The 19,064-nt window shown below is 34.9% G+C and overlaps 1 protein-coding gene across 1 annotated transcript; it reads right to left on the reverse strand.

Moving 5' to 3' along the window:
- Positions 1 to 267: 267 nt before the first annotated feature.
- Positions 268 to 18,364, reverse strand: tspan2a (tetraspanin 2a). The gene is made up of 8 exons (XM_042758867.1): positions 18,044 to 18,364; positions 12,547 to 12,649; positions 5,097 to 5,194; positions 3,692 to 3,766; positions 3,507 to 3,590; positions 3,338 to 3,403; positions 1,347 to 1,430; positions 268 to 793 (listed from the first exon to the last, which is right to left on the reverse strand). The coding sequence occupies exons 1-8, from the start codon at positions 18,110 to 18,112 to the stop codon at positions 728 to 730; spliced, it is 645 nt and encodes a 214-aa protein (XP_042614801.1). The 5' UTR covers positions 18,113 to 18,364; the 3' UTR covers positions 268 to 727.
- Between the last annotated feature and the right edge of the window lie 700 nt (positions 18,365 to 19,064).

A 19,064-nucleotide genomic window follows, 5' to 3' on the forward strand; every position in this document is an offset into this window, starting at 1 on the left:
GTGAAGCCAAAAAAATTAAAAAGACCAAGTTGAATTCTGATGAAAATTTATGAAGCTAATTGCTTCATTTGGAAAATCATGCAATAATGAGCCTTTCACAAAAAAAAAAAAAACTAGGAAAGAAATAAAAATGAAATTGGTTTGATTTTGAGTTCATGTTGACTTAATGATGTGGCAAAATTACAATAATCAAACATTAATAACCAGCTAAATAAACATGAGCCATTATCTACTAGCACAAAAACCTGGTCTTGTTCACACAATAAATAACATTAAAAATAATATGAAAATTAGTTGATCAGTGAGGCAACCGGGAGCTTATTTACATCAGCAAGTAAATGTCTTTTCATTAAGTCGGAACTGAAATATTAAGGGATACTTTCTATTAAAGGAGATCAAGTTTTAAAAAAGCGTGATGTACACTTAAGATTCCCCTTGTGATGATTCAGTAATAACTAATTAAAGACAAAAAAAATTTAAAGGTTAATGCAGTTACAGTAGCAGTCCATGCAGTGGAGGTCATCATCAAACAATGCAATGAGCGGAAAAGACAGAAACAATCAGAAATAGAACGCTGATCACAAAACAGTACCACAAGACCCACACTGCCTCATGGGAGCTCCTCCACCTCCACCAGCTTCCCGAGCCTGAATGTGACTGTCTGATGAGGTCAAAGACAGTGGGCTTTGAAACAGTCCAACTGGATGAGAGGGGAACCGTGAGGAACCTAAATAACTTCTCTGCTGTTCCGAATGGCGCAGCATAGAACCATGCTGAAGATCATGCCAATTATCTGCCAAAACAGAGAGGAAATGTTCAAATGTTATACATGATAAATATAGGCTACAGCATTCCAAAAAAGTATTTGAACACTTAAGCCAATTGTAATAGATGAAGGTCACTGCATTTCATAATATCAAACCAAGTCTCATTAATATTAAGGACAACACTTGAACATCTTATATATACTTTTCTATAATATAAAGCAAATTTCAACTGCCTGATTTTATTAATTCATTGCAAAATGTAAATATATTACCACACAGCTCTTATAAAAATTACTATTAAAAATATAAAAACTGGACATTAAAGTACCCTCATACATAGACTATACTAGCATAGGACTATATACTATATAATATATCTTGTCACAAAATGCAAACTATATTATGGCTTGGTTCTATTCAAGGCACACACACACGATACTATGACACTATAACCTTTATCATCATAATTGTCTGTAAAACTGCTCTGAAACAATGTACTGTGAAAATCACTATACAAATAAATTTGACTAGACTTTTCAAGCACATTTCACAAAAAGAAGTTTGTTAGAATTTTGTTACCATGATTCCAGCGATGCCGATGCCAACATATCCAATTATGAAGAGTTTTTCTTTGAAGAAGTCTTCTATAGCTTTGTCACAATTCTTGAAAATATTTCAAAAGAACATTAGTTGAGTGTGGCAAACTGATATAGTGTTAATGTTAAAACAACAGCATGCATACACATCTGTTCACTTCCACTTATTATTTATAAGTTATAAAAGTTATAAAATGAATAGCTCTGGCTCTGAAATCTGATTGGATGAGCCACTATAAAAGTTATAAAATAGCAGAGATATGCAAATTTTATAACCAGCAATTCTTATTACTTAATGAATTGACTATAAATTAATCAAACTATGTACAAATCATTATGATGACCAACTGTGTTTGCAGATATGGGCACTGAATATTTACTTTATTTTACAAATGTTTAAATTAAAATAAAGAAGAGAATGAGCGATTTGACTACGTTTATTTTTGCAAGCAGTCAGTGAGACTTTTACACTGTCACAATAGATTTCTGCTTCAAATAAATGCTGTTCTTTTAAACTTTCCACTCATCAAATAATCCTGAATAGTTTTTTACAGTTCACATAAAAATATTATGCAGCAACATTTCTTAAACAGCAAATCAGCATATCAGAATGATTTCTGAAGGATCATATGACACTGAAGACTGGAGTAATGATGCTGAAAATTCAGCTTTGCCATCATAAGAAAAAAATACATTTTAAAATATTTTAAAATAAAAAAGCACAAATTTTAAATAGTAAACATTTTTCACAATATTACTCTATTTTAGAATATATATACACACACATATGGGGCTGCAGCTGAATAGTTTTGGTGCACAAAACATGTTTTAATAGTTTATTTCTATGGTTTTTAGCCACTGTAAACATTGTGTTAACATGCTGTTGCGGTTTCTTTTTCTCTAATGTGCTTTGCTGATGGGGATCAACTGACAGTATGAACTTGACAAATGAAGCACAATGTGACATGATGTTTCTTAGCCGATCAATATGCCTTCCCGCCTACTATAAATAAAAAAACTGGCGCCTTTGTGCCCCTGTAGGCTTATCGGATCAAGTGACTCATGGGACATCTTGCCACCGTCTGCTTCATTTCTCTTTCTAAGCCCCTCTTACTTCCTCACTCCACTGGTCTGTGTCCCGCATCCCTCCCTCCCTCTCACCCCCCCTCATACACTGCACAGAACAGCATGGCTGCCATCTAAGGGTCTGTGTCAGAATTGCTCATCATTTGAGTATGAAACGTGTCCCTTCTTTTGAGACTAAGAGCACAATGCAAACAAGCTCTGAAGTTTAAGTGACACACATATAAAATGTGTCAGTAAAATAATAGGTCACAAAAAAAAAAAAAAAAAAAAAAAAAAAGAAAAGCTACAGGGTATCATATGCGAGTAAGAATTGGCTGGGCTAAGTAAATAAAATGCCAAGTGAATTATCAGGTGTGACAGTTTATCTACATTAAAAGCAAAAATGGCCAATCAGAACCCAACTGATGTTTCATAAAACCTATGGGTGGAATTTTGGAAAAATAAGATTGAACTGTGGGCAAGGTTTCCTAGCTCAATAGAGTGCTGCAGGAATGAGATATTTGTAGGCCAAAACCCAGAAACAAGTTTGCACTTTAGCACTTCCGGTTCATTGTCCTGAAGAACCGATTTTTGGGGGGTAAAATGCCTAAAAATAGGTCTGTGTTTAACACCTGCTCAAATTGGTTTTTCACTTTTTATGCTACAGCATAAAATGCATAAGTAATTAACCCTTGTGATTATTTAAAAGCTTTTTACTTTTCTTGAAAACAGCTGGTGCTAACAAGTGGCTAAATGGGACTACAGAGGTTGTCAGGATATTAATCTTCTTCATGTGGAACATGTAAACACATCTATTCACTAGTCACTTTCAAAGCCTCATTGTGTTTAGTATCACATTCTTGCAAACTGAATGGTGATTTTGAAGTCATGCAACATATATGAACATACCTTGACATGACTGTCATCAGTGCACAGATCAGGAGGGCGAGAGGACTCAGTCCCGCAACATTCAAGCTGTGAAAGAAGAATAGAAATGTCAGAAGATGATGGTGATATTGCCACTATAGCCACAGATCATTTACTAACAGTGTGTCTGTAAAACAAAAGCTCTTCTTACCACTTTGTGATACATGGATGTAATAGCGGTCCCGTTGCTAATTTCCATAGCAGACTGGTAATACTTTTGGACATCCTGAATGATCTAGAAAAACATGTAAGAGTATCTGATCATATCACATCCTTAGATGACAATTACTTTCATATTTACGCTCAATAAAATGATTGATCGAGTGCATGACATACCTTATCCTTATTCAGAAAGCCAAAGACTCCAGCAGCGACCTCTGCGCCAAAAATGACAAGAAGGCAAGCGAAGAACTAGACAGTACACAAAAGAGACTTCACTTTAGTTTGTCAATACTAATTGCAATTCAACAGTATCATATCACAGGATATCAAGAGGGTTATTCCTTTTAACCCAAATTACATCACTGCAGAATCATTTGAAGTCACTATATAAAATTTACAGTCAACATGAAACGGTATAAATATATATGTTTATATTAAATTATGTAAATAAACTTTAATTTCATTTTTGATGGGCTGTGCACAATCAGACCAGGAACATGTGTTAAGAAGTAAATGTGGTCTATTTTCAGGGATGTAACGATTCACTCAACTCAGAAACTGTTTCAGAAACGTCCTCCGTTTACACTAGACAACTGAAAACACGTCACATGACCATTCATGGAGGTACAACAATGAGCACGATATTATTGTTTAAAACGGTCGTTTTCAAAAGTCTCCGTTTTGATCCGTTTACACTGAAACGCAACCCTCGAGTTTTCAAACTAAAATGGGGTCTGCAGCCTTTTTTAAGCCTTTTTGAGGGTTGCAAATGCCAGGGTAGTGTAAACGGCAGCCGTAACCGTAGCAGAAGTTATATGTGTAAATGTAGCCTCACACCGTGTCTACACCAGACGCAACAGTTGTCGCGCCACGCTGAAACAGCTAAAGTCTGTCTACACTGGACGTGACAAAGCGACCGTTGAAAGTCATTTTTTAAATTTGTGTCAATAAATCATAAATAGAATGCAGCAGCAGTTTTCTGTCATTGATTTGTTGAGCCACGCCGCGCTGCATCCAGTGTAGACAGGATCACTGATTATAATGAGTTCTATAGTATGTTGTCGCGCCGCGCTGCTCGCATCCAGTGTCACTCTCTGACAGTAAGTGGAGCTTATAGAACAGCAGTGATACAGCGTTTCATTGGTAACTGCTGTATACAAAGCAGTGCAGTGATAACGAATATGCATTATACAGAGACAAGATGAAATGAAAACTCCATCTAAACATCTTTTCTGAAGACAGTCAGTTCTCCTGAGAGATACATTCATATAAACCCCCACCCCCAAATGTATCACGATTCATTTAACACCTCAAACGACTTGAATCGTCACATATTTTTATTTAACATTTATTTTCAGCCACCTCAGCATGCATCATTATATCCCTAGTCCATTTTGATTTCATGCTGACTTTAAATGCTTAAGTATGGACAAAAAAAGAGCTTAGGTCAGTTTTATTCTAGAAGAAATCACAAAAGTGGTGCTTTAAAGCAATCACAACATTTAGTGTCCATACAGGCAGTAGATGGGAATGGTGGAACAGAGTTTTGTTCATTTACTGTTGCGTAGTTCTTACCCACCGATCCCAGAAGACACTGTGACTCCCTCACAGCCCCAAAGCAGCCGAAGAACCCCACCAACATCATGACACCTCCCGCTCCGATCAGGATGTACACCGCTGAGAAGAAGCCAAGAGTACAGTGTAATGTTTAGAGTTAGTCCATTTAAAGTTGAACTTTAATCAACAAACACCCCAGTATGCAGTTCACTGTATGACCAGATGATGGCAGAACATGAACAGATCTGTGTAATGAAATCATCTGTTAATTTTTAACTGTAAAAGTGCTCATATGGATATGGTTTGCAACCAGAGTGCAAATAAATAAATAATATTTTCTAGTTATGTTAAGTTCTGAGATGCAGATAAGCAAATGCTATTATTCATTTTCAGCTTTTCGGCTGGATTCATGTTCTTTTATAATGTCCCTATCTAAATGAACAAATTAACAAATACCGGTAAGTAAATAAATAAAAACTGCTGGGGAAACTCTATTTGTAAGGAGAAAAATAATTACAGAGTTATTTTGGTATTATTTATCATATACTATAATAGTTTTCTATTAATATTTTGAATTTGCATTTATTTTCATATTTTCAGATTTCAATTTAAGTTTTTGTTATATACTTTTGTCATTTTTTCTGGGTTTTTAAATAATACTATTTAGGTTTAATTTTATTTTTATTTCAGTTTTATTTTTAGATAAATTTTAAATTTTATTTATTTACAGTTAGTTATTTTAGTGCCTCAACACCAAGGCTACTTTTTTTTTAGTTTTTCACCTAAAATTGTTATTTTATTTTATTTCAGACTTATTTCAATTAACAATTTTTTTTTTTAATATTTTTATTTTAGTTAACGATAACAATCCTACATTTATTGGTCATAAAGAGTACTTTATGCAATTATTTTAATTTACCTTAATTTTAATTATGTATAATTATAACATATTATGATTTTACTATATTGCCTTTTCTAGTTTCTGTGAATAACAAAATGAAAATAAGCAGCTTTCTCATTACCTTAAAGGATAAAAAACAGCTGATATAGAGAACTATTAGATAAAAAGAAGCATGAACAAACCTTTAACCTTTACTATTAAACAGTCTATCTCAGCATTCTCACTTCATGGTGGTTTATGAATGTGAACCCAGGTGTACTTTTAGATGATTGAGAATGAAAGCAGCTGATTCTAATTTTATAAAGATTCTGTGGGCATTCTCTGACAGATGGTCAAAAATCAAAATCACCCTTACGTGTTACTGTACATTCCCACGCGATGCAAACTACAATCCCACACAAAAACACAAAGCCCACAAGCTCACTGCAATTCTTGTGTTTTGCATCTTCTATGCAGGGAAGTTTGAGACAGTGTGAAATGCGTCTCCTCATGTACTGTATCTCCAACAAGCAGAGTGTCAAAGTCCTCAGCTCAACAGAAACAAACAGTCTTTGTGTGCACAACACACACAGACACCACAAGCTCACCCAGTGCCCTGAGACATTATCATATTTACCGGCGAGATTCTTTCCCCCAAACCAGTTAAGCACATATTTCACTGGTCATCTCAATCATGAAGTCACCTGTGAAGAAAAGTTCAGATTTTATGGAATCAGTTCAGAAAAATCATGGACGGATCCAACCAGGCCAGTTTTCACGTAACTGATTTGTGTAAAAAAAAATATATATATAAATAAATAAATAAATATTTAATTAAACAAAATCACACCATTCACTGTTAACATGGACTTAATGCTCTAAGAAATTATGAATTATGCAGCTATACAACATCCCAGGGACAAAATCTAAGACCTGGACAAATAAAAATAAAATAAACACAGCCAACCTTACTGTTGTTGTTATTTAAGCCATTTTTTTATGCAGAGATGTTGTATGATCTAAATGGTTCTAGAACAGATTATATTATTTGATTTGCTTTTTGACTAAATGATCAGTAATAAAACAATATGCAGAATAATAATAAGAATAATTAACATTATTATTATTAATAAAGAAATCATTATTATTATTAGACTTAGCATAAATATAATAATTGTATAAACAACAATAATATATTCATGCCATTATATTTATGCAAAATTGTTTAAAAAAAACAGTGATGATGATGATGATGATGATGATGATGGTTTGATTAGCAGAGTAAGAAAACTATATAAATTATGAATATTTTATTAATAATAATAAATAATAACATAACCAATAAATTATTATTAGACAGCAAAACAACTTTGTATAAATATAATGATAAAAATAATACTTATATATTTGGTATATTTATACAAATTTGTTTTACAAAATACTACGACTAATAATATTTATTGATTATTGATTACTGTGAAACAACTTAACTAAAATATAATGTATTATTAATAGTAATAATGATTATGATGATGATAATCCTCATCATTGTCCTCATCATCATTATTATTATTCCATTACATTTATGCACTGTATAATAGTTAAACATTTATATTCATTTTTGTTTTGGGCTATCTAATTGTTGAGCTTCACATTTTTCACTTAAGAATGAAAGCCTGTTATTTAAAAAATTATTTAATTATACAAAGAAAATATTATAGAAGATACTTTACTTGTGAATATCACTACTGGGTGCTTTTCGTTAGAGACCAAATATGTGAAAACCGACAAACAACCATCTAAAAACACCCTAGCCATGTCCTGGAACAACACTTTAGCATTGTGTCGACACCACTCTTAATTTGCTTCCGAAAATGTAAAGCTGTAGTTGAAGACATAACATTTCAGATCTATTTTGGAAATTCATGATTACGGGATCTTCATGATCTTGTTGTCATTCTCCTTTTCTTGCCAATTAACTCACCATAGCAACAATTCAGACACCTCAGACGGAGGCCTTAAACACGTCTGTGTGCCACAGTCACTCAAGACACCCATCACTAGGATGGCACAATCTCCCTCGTGAGCAACTGTTTTCCCTCGCCACCACCTCAGAGCTACTTTAGACAAGCTAGGGCCAAACTAATTACTAGAAAATGATAAACTAGAGCAAAATCGAAGCACCTGGTAAAGCTAAATGCGCTAAATATCCCTGTCTTTTAACAGCAGACTATGAATTAACAGCCAACAATACGTATAGCGCTTCAAACATGTTTTCACTCTTAAGCACAGGTTTACATTTCAGGTATGACTTTTCCATCCTCGAACGAGTCAAGAAGACCAAAAGGCTTGCCAAAAAGCACAGCGCTGAAGCTTTGCTGAGGTTTTATTAAGGCTCAGGGAAGACAGTCTTCACAACACACAATAATTAATCCCCAAGGGAGAAAAAATTGTTGTTTTCGATGACAGGACAAAGGAGATTTGACACAAGTCCTCTGTGAGTTCAGCAAGCTAAAAACACCAAGCCCTTACTACACTTGACTTCCTAATTGCCAAATGGATGGAAATCATGCTGTCATTTCATATAAACAGCCCTCCTGCCCTCCTTATATTAGAAACACTGAACATCTCTAAATGGGCAGAGAGATCTCTCTTAAACATGCCAGGACTCAGTCAGTACAGTTGGTCATGACTTGAGAACATGGAAAATGGGAAATTGTTGTTTACCAATGACTCATGAACAAGAAAAGCAAAAATATGAGCACATGGAAAGCTTTGACTCATCTGCAAAGATGTTTACTGGAAGATCACCGGCTGTCAGCTTTTAACTGTCATGCAGTCCTGGTTTGCAAAATGCACAATATAGCAACAAATATGATGCAATGCTGCTATATGCAAAAAAACAAACAAAAAAAAACCCCTAACTACAGCACCCACAGAGGCAAACTATTAACCTTAGCACTAGAGATATATGACTATATTGTCTTGCAGAAGGATGGCACGTACTTGCTAAAAGTGGAAATGAAGCAGTCGGTCAAGTTTACATTATTTAGTAAACTGATTTACATTTTAATAATATATATATATATATATATATATATATATATATATATATATATATATATTTATATAACAAGCATGATTAATTTAACTATTTTAAAGAAAAAAGGGCGCAATACGACAGCGTGCGACTTCACAGGGTTGCAAGCATTTCTTTACTTTTTGAACACACGCTTGTTTTGAAATGGAGGAAGATGAAATTGAAAGGACTGTTGAGCTCATAATAAGTGCAATTGCTTATGCATTTGAGGATGGGGGGACCATGCAATAATACGGTTACATTTGGAAGAAGCATGAACCTGCTGGTTTGGGGTAAAGAGCGGGTCAGAAACAATACATGTTTACTTGTCAAAACAGCCATTCTGACATAATTTTGTGTGCATTTGCTCAAGAAGATGCGAAAGAGAACTCAATTTGGTACTCATGTGCTGTCTGAGCTGTGGCTTTTTGCATGCGTGCACACAGACACAATCTATCACAGTGCGTGAGTACTGCATTGAAATCTCTTTCACACTGACTTGCACTTGAATGACATAAAACACTTTAAAGTTTAAACTGACAAGGCTTACACATGTGAGAATGATAAACTTTCCTGAGGAAGCAGCACTAGTCTGATTGTTCAGATAGGTGATTAGTTAAACACTGGAGCGTCCTGTTAACATCAGGTAACATTAAGTTAAGGTGGGCAATCTTTCCAAAATATCATCTCACGATCTTATAACGCAAAATCATGATACACTATCTGAATCACGACATTCCTAATTTTGAGATGTACTGTCAAGAATATCCAGACTGGAATAAAGCCAATGACTTACCTATTTGCACAATAAACATTTTTTAAAAAACACAGTATCACATTAAACAATCAGTTCTCAAAATGGTCATTAAAACTAATAATAATATACATTGATTCTTGTTAAAGTTATAAAGTGATTTAGTCAAGAGTAGCGAGTGATTTTCTTTTTCTTTTGTTGTATGATTAACATTAATGACACAGACAGCAGGAGGATAATTAGGCTGCTGTCTCTTTAAGACAGAATGTACAGATCTAATATAATGGCATGTAGGCCTATTCGATTTCTTTCCCAAATGTTTAAGTTCACTTAAGACATAACTGACTGTCGTTATGTAAATACTCAAGAGAATATTGACATATTTTCAATGTATATTTGACCATTTATGTGCAAACATGAAACAACAAGTATACTTTGTTTGCTCGTGTTCAGCTCCGCCTCGGGGCACACGTACAGAACAAACCTGAGGAACAGGCTCTTTCACAGTTAATGCGCTTTTAATAACTCTTATTAAAATAAAGCATGTCCCACAGTAAAACTGCCTTTTATGACAGTAATGTACATGATTTGACTGATTTGGATGTTAAACTTAAGGACAGGTGACATGAGGACATAAAAGATAACAATGTCTACAATACGCTTGAAATGTAGATCATAGACGTCTTCAAGATCGATCATTATATAAAATCGTGAGATCGCACACCCCTACTTTAATGGTAGGATTTTAGCTCACTTAAAAAGCACATTCATCCATTTATTGAAGTATCACAAACTACCACCACTTCAGCGGCTAAAATAACACATTCACATGATACCCAAATCAGCATCTGAAATAGCTTTAGTAAAATAAGTCTGAGCTGAGCTGTGTTTTATATAAAAATAAAAGATCATATATAATATTAGCACATAAAATATAACTTTGTATTTTCTGTATCTTGCTTCCTGTTTTCATCTTTATGTATCTGCTCCATTAGCTTCAAACCACAGAGTTGTTTGCCAAGTGATGTTTCTGGGTAGAAACTGTTTGTTACAAGTATAAGCATATCACCAGGAAATCCAGAGATGGTTCCACAGAGCTTAATTCTCTCACTTCTCCTTTGTCATATCTGGTCTATCACCGAGACATTATTGAAGCATTTCTGCTTAAGGTTATACTAGTGCTGATTAACCTCACTGCTCAGTTTCTGGATATCTGAGCATATGATATCAAGACTTAATGACCCAGTATTGCACTTTGTTTCATAATCGCTGTGGTGGTTAGCACTTGCAAAGTAGTAATTTGTCCATTATGAGCGCTGAAATGCAGCTCAAGACCGCAGTCTAGTCACCAGAGGTCCATGTACATTATCTCATTGCTACCACGAGCAGAAAATCAGCAGGATGCCGGATTCTAAATGAGCAAATAAACGTCCTTAAACACTGTTCTACAACTAGTGAGCCCTAACCATTTTAAATAAACGAATTACTGCATCAATCCTCTACAAGACCAATGAGATATATGGAGAGAGCAGCTTTACAGTTCACCAACTGCCTGCTCTGAGGACCAAACCAGAGCTAAAGGGGAAATAATGTATTTATAATTCATCAACACCAGTTAGACAGCCTCTCCTATGAGAAATCAGCTTTAGCCATTAGCAAGAACTATCAGTGTCCCTGCTCATTCATCACAGCTAAAACCAATATCATATACGCCATTACAGAGGCCATTAGGGCTCCATGACACAGATGGGAAATTTCAGCCTGACACTGGCGTTGGAGCCCGCTGCTTTGTTAGCAGGGTGTTGGTGTGGTGCTTGCATGAATGAAAGTGCAAGGTATGGGTTACCTTATGACTGTTTCTTTGCTTTGCGATTGATAGTCAAGTCAGGTCGCCTTTATTTGTATAGTGCTTTATACAATACTGGCTGTGTCAAAGCAGCTTTACAGACAGGGAAATAAAAATGATAGAGTACCATGGTAGAACTAAAAAAGGCTACATGATCATAACAACATATTTTTTTATCCCATTATGTAGTGCATACTTACAAATTTAGCTTGTTCAACCACAAAAAAAAAGAGAAGTATTTAATGACTATTCAGCGTCTGTCTGATATATTGCACAAAAAAACCTCAGTACACAAAGTATTTTGTTCTGTTTTTCAGTTATTGTTCACTAAAACTATTAAAATAATTTTTTGGTAACTGAAATAATACAATAAAATATGAATATTACATGAAATAGTTACTTAAACTATATACTTATAGTTAATATAATAAATATACACTTATTGTACATAAAAATGAGAAAAATGTTGCCTTGGCATCTACCTTGAAGTGTAAGGTTAAATAAGTTTGAGTAAATTACTAAAACAGAAACTGAAATAAAAATAGAAAAAGTAGCTGTAATAATAAAAATGACAAATGCACATAGCAAAAGTAAAAATAGCCAACACTGCTGTGCAATTATTATAATTTTTTCTCTATGTTGCTCTATTATTGTGGTATAAACTGTTGTAAACAAACCCATTCCTAAATTATCCAGAATAAGAATGGAAATTGTGGTTGGTCATTTTATATGTTGGTTACATGGCCTCTTTTTTACGGTCTCTCCCATTCATAGATGTACACATGGCCTGTTTCCTCTCCTAATAACCCCTGTAACCTCCTATATTATGGCTTAAGGTTTATGCAGGTTTATGAAACCTACAAAAACTGTTGTAAACATTTGATGTGGGCTTTAACGTTCTTTTCCAACTCACCGATGAAGAAGTGCTCAGGGGCATCATTTTCGTCTAAGAGGTTGGTCGTGTCTGGGTCAAACCTCAACCATAATCCCACAGCCAACACCAGTGAGCCCGACAGCTGCAAACAAGACAAATCACCACTTCATTAGATCACTGTTAACAAAAGGAAAAAACAATGTTTGTGTGACATTTGCTGGTTTACTCCATGTCTCTGCTTTCACATTCTGCCCAGGTCTATTTAGGTACAAACTCACGAATAGGGGTTTGACTTTGAGAACAGGATACTTTGTATTTTGCCTATGACTGTAACTTGAGGGATGACCTTGACTAAAATAGAGCATCGATTGAAATTCTGTAAGATAAAGTTCTTTATTGTGATACAGGAAACAATCATTTGTCCAACTGTAAGGACACCAGAAAGTCCCTATTGCCTCCTAGCTATCAAGACATTTGTATTCACAAATATTTATCCTTTCCAATGAGTCTACAGTTCATGTTTTCTCAGTTAAATCAGTCTCAATCTGCAATGTTAAATCTGTGAAATACTAAGTCATAATTATGATAAAAAGTTGAAATTATGACATAAATGATGAGATAAAAGTCATAATTATAACATAAAAAGTCTGCATTTGTCATCTCATTATCTCTTATCTCATAATTTCATGATTTATTGTTTTATGAAAGGACATTTTTGTGTATTATTTATTATGAGATAAAGTTGAAATTAAGACAAAAATTTAAAATTACATGATTAAAAAGTCACATTTATGACATAAAAAATACATTTTTGTCATCTCTTAAATTTGACCAAAAAAAAAATCTAATGAAAAAAGTCAGTCATAACTTTTAAATTTAAATTATGTCCATATATGTAGTCATAATTATGACTTTAATTTTTTTTTTTTTTTTAAATGTCATGCCAAATCAATGAGGTGGAAATGGGATTCCATGGACCAGGTGATTACTGTAAAGGCAATTCAGAAAAGGTTGAGAAAAGGTCTAGCATCAAGCATCTAAATAGTTTTTAAGGCCACTGTAGGTCTACTATGGTGCCCATCTCTATGATCAGCAGGCAGGCTGTGCCAGTCTGAAAGGCTTGTCTTGCTGGCATCCACCATCCCTCGGTACCATCCCCTGCCCCTTCATGCCCACCCTACGCAACACCAGGACATAAAACTGCACAGGACAACGACCCACTTCTTTTTTTGCCTGCCCTCTCAAAGACAAAGGCCTTGCTGTCCAGCGCAGTGAGACCACTCTACAGATAACTAATGACTGACGCCACTGTCCTACATTACATCTTACACTAACTGTTTAAGCCAATCTAATGTGACCATTAGTGCAGTAACAAAATCACAGTGTGATGAGGAGTAGGAGGAGTTACATGTGGTCTTTGAACGGTTCCTATGACTTTTGTGCGGATTTAACAACCAAGACTGAAGACTGAAGAGAGGCTTAATAATTAACTTCTTTCACATGAGCTTCAAATGGAACATAAATTCTGTTTTATCTGATGCAATATTGTTGTAAACTAAAACTAAAGCTGAAATGAAGCTATGATAAAAACTTAAACTTAAAAAAAAAAAAAAAAAAAAAAAAAACTAGAAACTTAAATTAAAGAAAAATTAAAGAAATTAAAGATAAGAAATTAAAGAAATGTTGTCTGGACAACTAACTAAGATAAGTTGAAGCTGAAGAACTAAATTTCTAAAAATAAAAAATTAAGCTAAATTATATTTAAATAGAAAAAAAAAGAAAAGAAAAAAACGGGGAAAAAAAAAGCCCATGATGACAAAATTACTACAACTTAGACTAAAAACTGAAAATGTAACCAAAAATATATATATATTTATAAATAATACTAAAATATTAAAATGCATGAACTGACAAAATATAAACCTTCAATGCAACGTACCATAAAACACAAAAGCAGAGTGTCTATGCTCCATTTTTTCACCAACAAAAGAGAATGGTGGAATTTATAGCTAAAACAAGGATTAAAAAAAAATATATAAAAAATAGAGGTCATTTTAAGTATCGTTCACTAATAGACTTGAGGCATCACAACTGGTCATATGATACATGAAAACCGGTGACTTTTGCTTCAGTGACGTGATGCACTAATAATGGAAGGCACTTTTTTTTTAACATAAGCACAAATTAATTTGTGTCTGTTTCTGACACAAGGCTATCATTTGACTTCAGCATACTTGGAATAGAGTGTGCTAATCAATCACAGTGATTAATATGGGGTCAGAATCACATATGAGTGAGTTTTGTTTCTGGTTGAACTACCCCTTTAAGAAGGAGCAGCATGCAGGTAAAATAAGGATAGCTATCATTCAGAGAGTGATGAATTTATGTGTTTATAGCACAAGGATTGTACTTTTATCAAACAAACTAATTATCAAAAGCAACCGAGACCATAAAAAGATAAAAATATAACCTTAGTTCCACCTTAGGACATGCTGTAACATTATCATCAGAGGATTTTACATAGTCTTGAATTACTTATCTCTCTGCTTTGCATGCATGTGACAAAAACCTGATCGCCTGGTCGTTGAAGAAATGATAGCACTATATTATCCAGAGTTCAGCGTCAATTTCAATGCACCCTAGAGACTTCACTGCAGTCCAGTGAATAAAGGAGTGTTGAAAACAGCACAAGAGGGTGGTACTTTCAATTACTTTCCACAGTAACCCGATCCTTTACTGACTAAAGACTAGTGTTGAAGGTTCTCTCATTCAGCGTGTGCAGCCTGCATCTTAACACAGGCACAGACGAATTTCAAAGCCACTTATGTTGGATTATGTATGTTGTTTGCTTCTTATACTGTAAAAAGTATCAAGGTATGAAAATCCTGTTAGTAAAGTGTCACATTCATGGAAGAACAATTAACAAATTTACATAATCAGCTTTAGACAAATGCTTTCCACTCATAAACACAATGTGGATCCACACAGTTTTTCTATAAATTTCAATCTCAAATGATCCCTGAATAAATAACAGTAATTCTGTGTATCTGGTCAAGCATGAGTTATATTGAAAATGTCACAACAAACTGACAGTCTGTTAAACATTTGTCACTCTCAGCTGGTGGGGAGTACTAGAAAATGACTCTAGGAGCCAAATTAAAGACACTGGGATGCTATCCAACATGCAAGTGAATTAACAGACAAGCCAAAAAACAATAAACAACACTTTTTCCTATGCTATGGAGTTCACTGTTTGAGGCTCAAGCATTATACATTCAGGAGAGACTGGGCCTATTCTCTACAGGGGTGTAAGAAAATATCGATACACGTATGTATCGTGATATTTTGTTTGGCGATACTGTATCGATTCTCAAAAACCGAATATCGATATAAAAAAAAATAATCATACAAGATTCATGGTAGTTGTTTTGTTTTTTGAGTTTAGATCCTGACCGATAGATGGCCGTCTTCATCTCTGAACGACAGTGAGAGTAACAGGAAATACTAGCATTAGGACACGCCACTAATGTTAGCATTAACATCACTATTCGCTGCTAGTAATGGAGGATGAAAGAATTGTCCCTGTTCCTGGTTCAGTGTACAAAGCTGAAGTGTGCCGTCATTTAGGCTTTTGTGGTAACGTCCACCGTGGTGAGTGCGCCGCCTTGGTCCCGCCGCGTCCTGTGTGAAGAGGAGCTCGCGCAGGGCGGGTCTAGGTGGGCGGTAGGGTTGCCGCGCGGCTGCAGCTTTCTCTCACTTTGGGGGCGTTTTGTGCAGTTGGGGCGGTGCTCGCGCCGCGGTTTCGGCGATTCCACGCAGAACACAAATACAAAATGAAAAACCTGTGAAATTCAAGTGGAAAGGTTCGACATCTGTATGTATTTTATTGTTTTACAATTGTTTTGTTTTCTTTAGGAATCCTGTAAGCACTTTTTTATTGATATTAAGCAGATGTACAGATGTAAGCAGATTTTTTGTTCAGATCAAAATGTTATGATATTGTATGTCACAATTCTAAACTGAATGAATAAATAAATATATATATATATATATATATATATATGGTCTTTTTATAAAATACATTTTATACGTATTATACATTAAACTAAAGGATCCTGCAAGCACTTTAATTCCCAACACCCCCACCCTTTACTCGTACTGCACAAAAATTGGTTCAGTAACGTTGAATGTTACAGGGACTGATAATTGCAAATGCAGATCCCACTGTGTTCTGGTTATTTAATTCCCAACAACTATTGCTAAGGTTTGGATATGGTTGTGTTTTGTTTAAAAATAATGTTATTTATTGTTTTGGTTTGAGTTTGATTGCGTCACATAATTTCTGTTAATAGTGTTCATCATCTGTTTGATTACGTCTTTAATTGATTTTTCTGTACATTTCTGCCACATGCACATAAACTGACAGTCACCACTGATAAGCGACTACTAAATATTGTAGAAACTTTATTTTCTGTAAAGTTGATTTGCAACGATTTGTACTGTAAAAAGCGCTATACAAATAAACTTGAATTGAATTGTGTTCTAAATGACAGCTTTCCTAAAAATATATCCTATTGCTAAAATAAGAAATATCACAATATATCGCCTTGCCGACAGTATCGCAATGTATTGCAACATATCGTATCGCAACCCCTGTATCGTGATACGTATCGTATCGTCAGATTCTTGGCAATACACAGCCCTAATTATCTATGAGTGTGGTTTCAAACATTTAACATTTATATTAATGCGTTTAGCAAACACTTTCATCTCTTTCATGCATTCAAGGAACACATTTTATTAGTAATTGCTATCCCTGGGAATTAAACCAGTGACCCTGCTGAATGATTATGCCACGATCTTCTGTTTGAGCACCAGGAAGTCTAAAAACTCCATAACCGTCCTAGATAAAACTGGCCTAAACTAGAACCATTTTGTAAGTTATATATGTTATACACATACACACACACACACACACACACACATATATATATATATGTGTGTGTGTGTGTGTGTGTGTGTGTGTGAGTGAGAGAGAGAAAGAGACTTTATCAAATGCAGGCTAAAAATATTTACTCGAGAAAAAAAGCTTGACAACCAGCCCCATTCTCCCCTATAATAACCTCTGGATAGTATACAAATAAAAATGTAGACTTTCTCTAAAACAAAAGTACATGGTGGCAGTCTATCTAGTAGACAGCATTTCGATGTCTGTACGTGACTATGATGCTCAGGTAGGAGGCTCACTAGGTTTGAGACACAGCCGACATCTGTCACCTACTTGCAGTTGACAAAAAACATCTGCATCCCAAATTTGGTGCTACTGTTTGTTGCTAGAGTCCACAGAGAGCTGCACAATGCCAAATGAAAACAATTTTCCGCCAAAACAGAAAGAACATTATACAGATATCGAGCAACTCCCGGGACAAACAGGTGACAGCAAATGCACGTAACGTTACATTTGCTTTCTCGCATTTCATTCTAAATCAAAGCGTGTATGTGTGACATCATCGGTAACGATACTTTCCGCACTTACCCAGAATATGAAGTTAAAGACGAACAGCAGGTATTTGACACATTTCATGCCGCCCTGGACTTTGCTCATCCTGCCTGCTGTTTCGTGCCGCGCGCTCGCCGTTTCGACCAAAATGTTTGCGCAAATGTGCAGGCCTGTCTCAGAGATGTAGGTCAGTAATATTATTCAAGCCGAATCCACTCACGGACCGTCAACACCAACGCCGCTCGCGAGTGTGCAGTTCGCCAGTGAGTGCGCGCGCATGCGGATCAGCACCGCCCATTGGTTCAGCAGGACGATGTCAATGCTTCTTTCCCGCGTTTTCCTCAGACCTGAATGTCTACAATAACAATTGTGAGGTAGATAGATAGATAGATAGATAGATAGATAGATAGATAGATAGATAGATAGATAGATAGATAGATAGATAGATAGATAGATAGATAGATAGATAGATAGATAGATAGATAGATAGATAGATAGATAGATAGATGGATGGATGGATGGATGGATGGATGGATGAATTTTCCCGGGAAAAAAATAGAATGACCAGATTTAATTTTACTTTGAATTTAGAAAGATATGAAAATAATTACATATTATATTTAATATGATTTTTAAAATACCTATATGTATTTTCATGTTAAAATACAGTTGAAAAAGTTGAATTTGTTTTATTTATTTATTTTGAGATGCACATGCACACTCAAAATACATGGTTTTTCAGTTTTTGGAATGGCTTGCAGGCATTATGTTTGAACCTACGGTGTAATTTACAACGCCTTCATGATGTGGTCAGACATTCAGAGTATTCATTATTGAGTCTCTTTCATAAGGTTTGTCTCACTGCACAATACATCAGTCACAATCACTGTCATCTCATTGGTGAGAGGATGCCATTGTATGCTGGTTTGAGGTCAAACTTAGGACACGCTGAGATAATCTTTCTCACATTTTCAGGAGAGACTGTCATTTTACTATATAGTTATTTAAACCCATGAGTGTTTCTGTATTTAAACATATAAAAGCAGGCTCTATATTA

This window comes from Cyprinus carpio, chromosome A6 (genome assembly GCF_018340385.1).
Source record: "Cyprinus carpio isolate SPL01 chromosome A6, ASM1834038v1, whole genome shotgun sequence".
NCBI classification, from domain to species: Eukaryota; Metazoa; Chordata; class Actinopteri; order Cypriniformes; family Cyprinidae; genus Cyprinus; species Cyprinus carpio.

What these genes read in the sequence shown, in the direction of transcription:
- tspan2a (XM_042758867.1), bottom strand. Translation starts at nt 18,112, where the DNA reads ATGAGCAAAGTCCAGGGCGGCATGAAATGTGTCAAATACCTGCTGTTC. An exon ending in CATCCATGTATCACAAAGTG is followed by an intron (nt 3,404 to 3,506) that starts GTAAGAAGAGCT and finishes CTTCTTTCACAG; the next exon opens with CTTGAATGTTGCGGGACTGA. An exon ending in TCGGCATCGCTGGAATCATG is followed by an intron (nt 794 to 1,346) that starts GTAACAAAATTC and finishes CTGTTTTGGCAG; the next exon opens with ATAATTGGCATGATCTTCAG.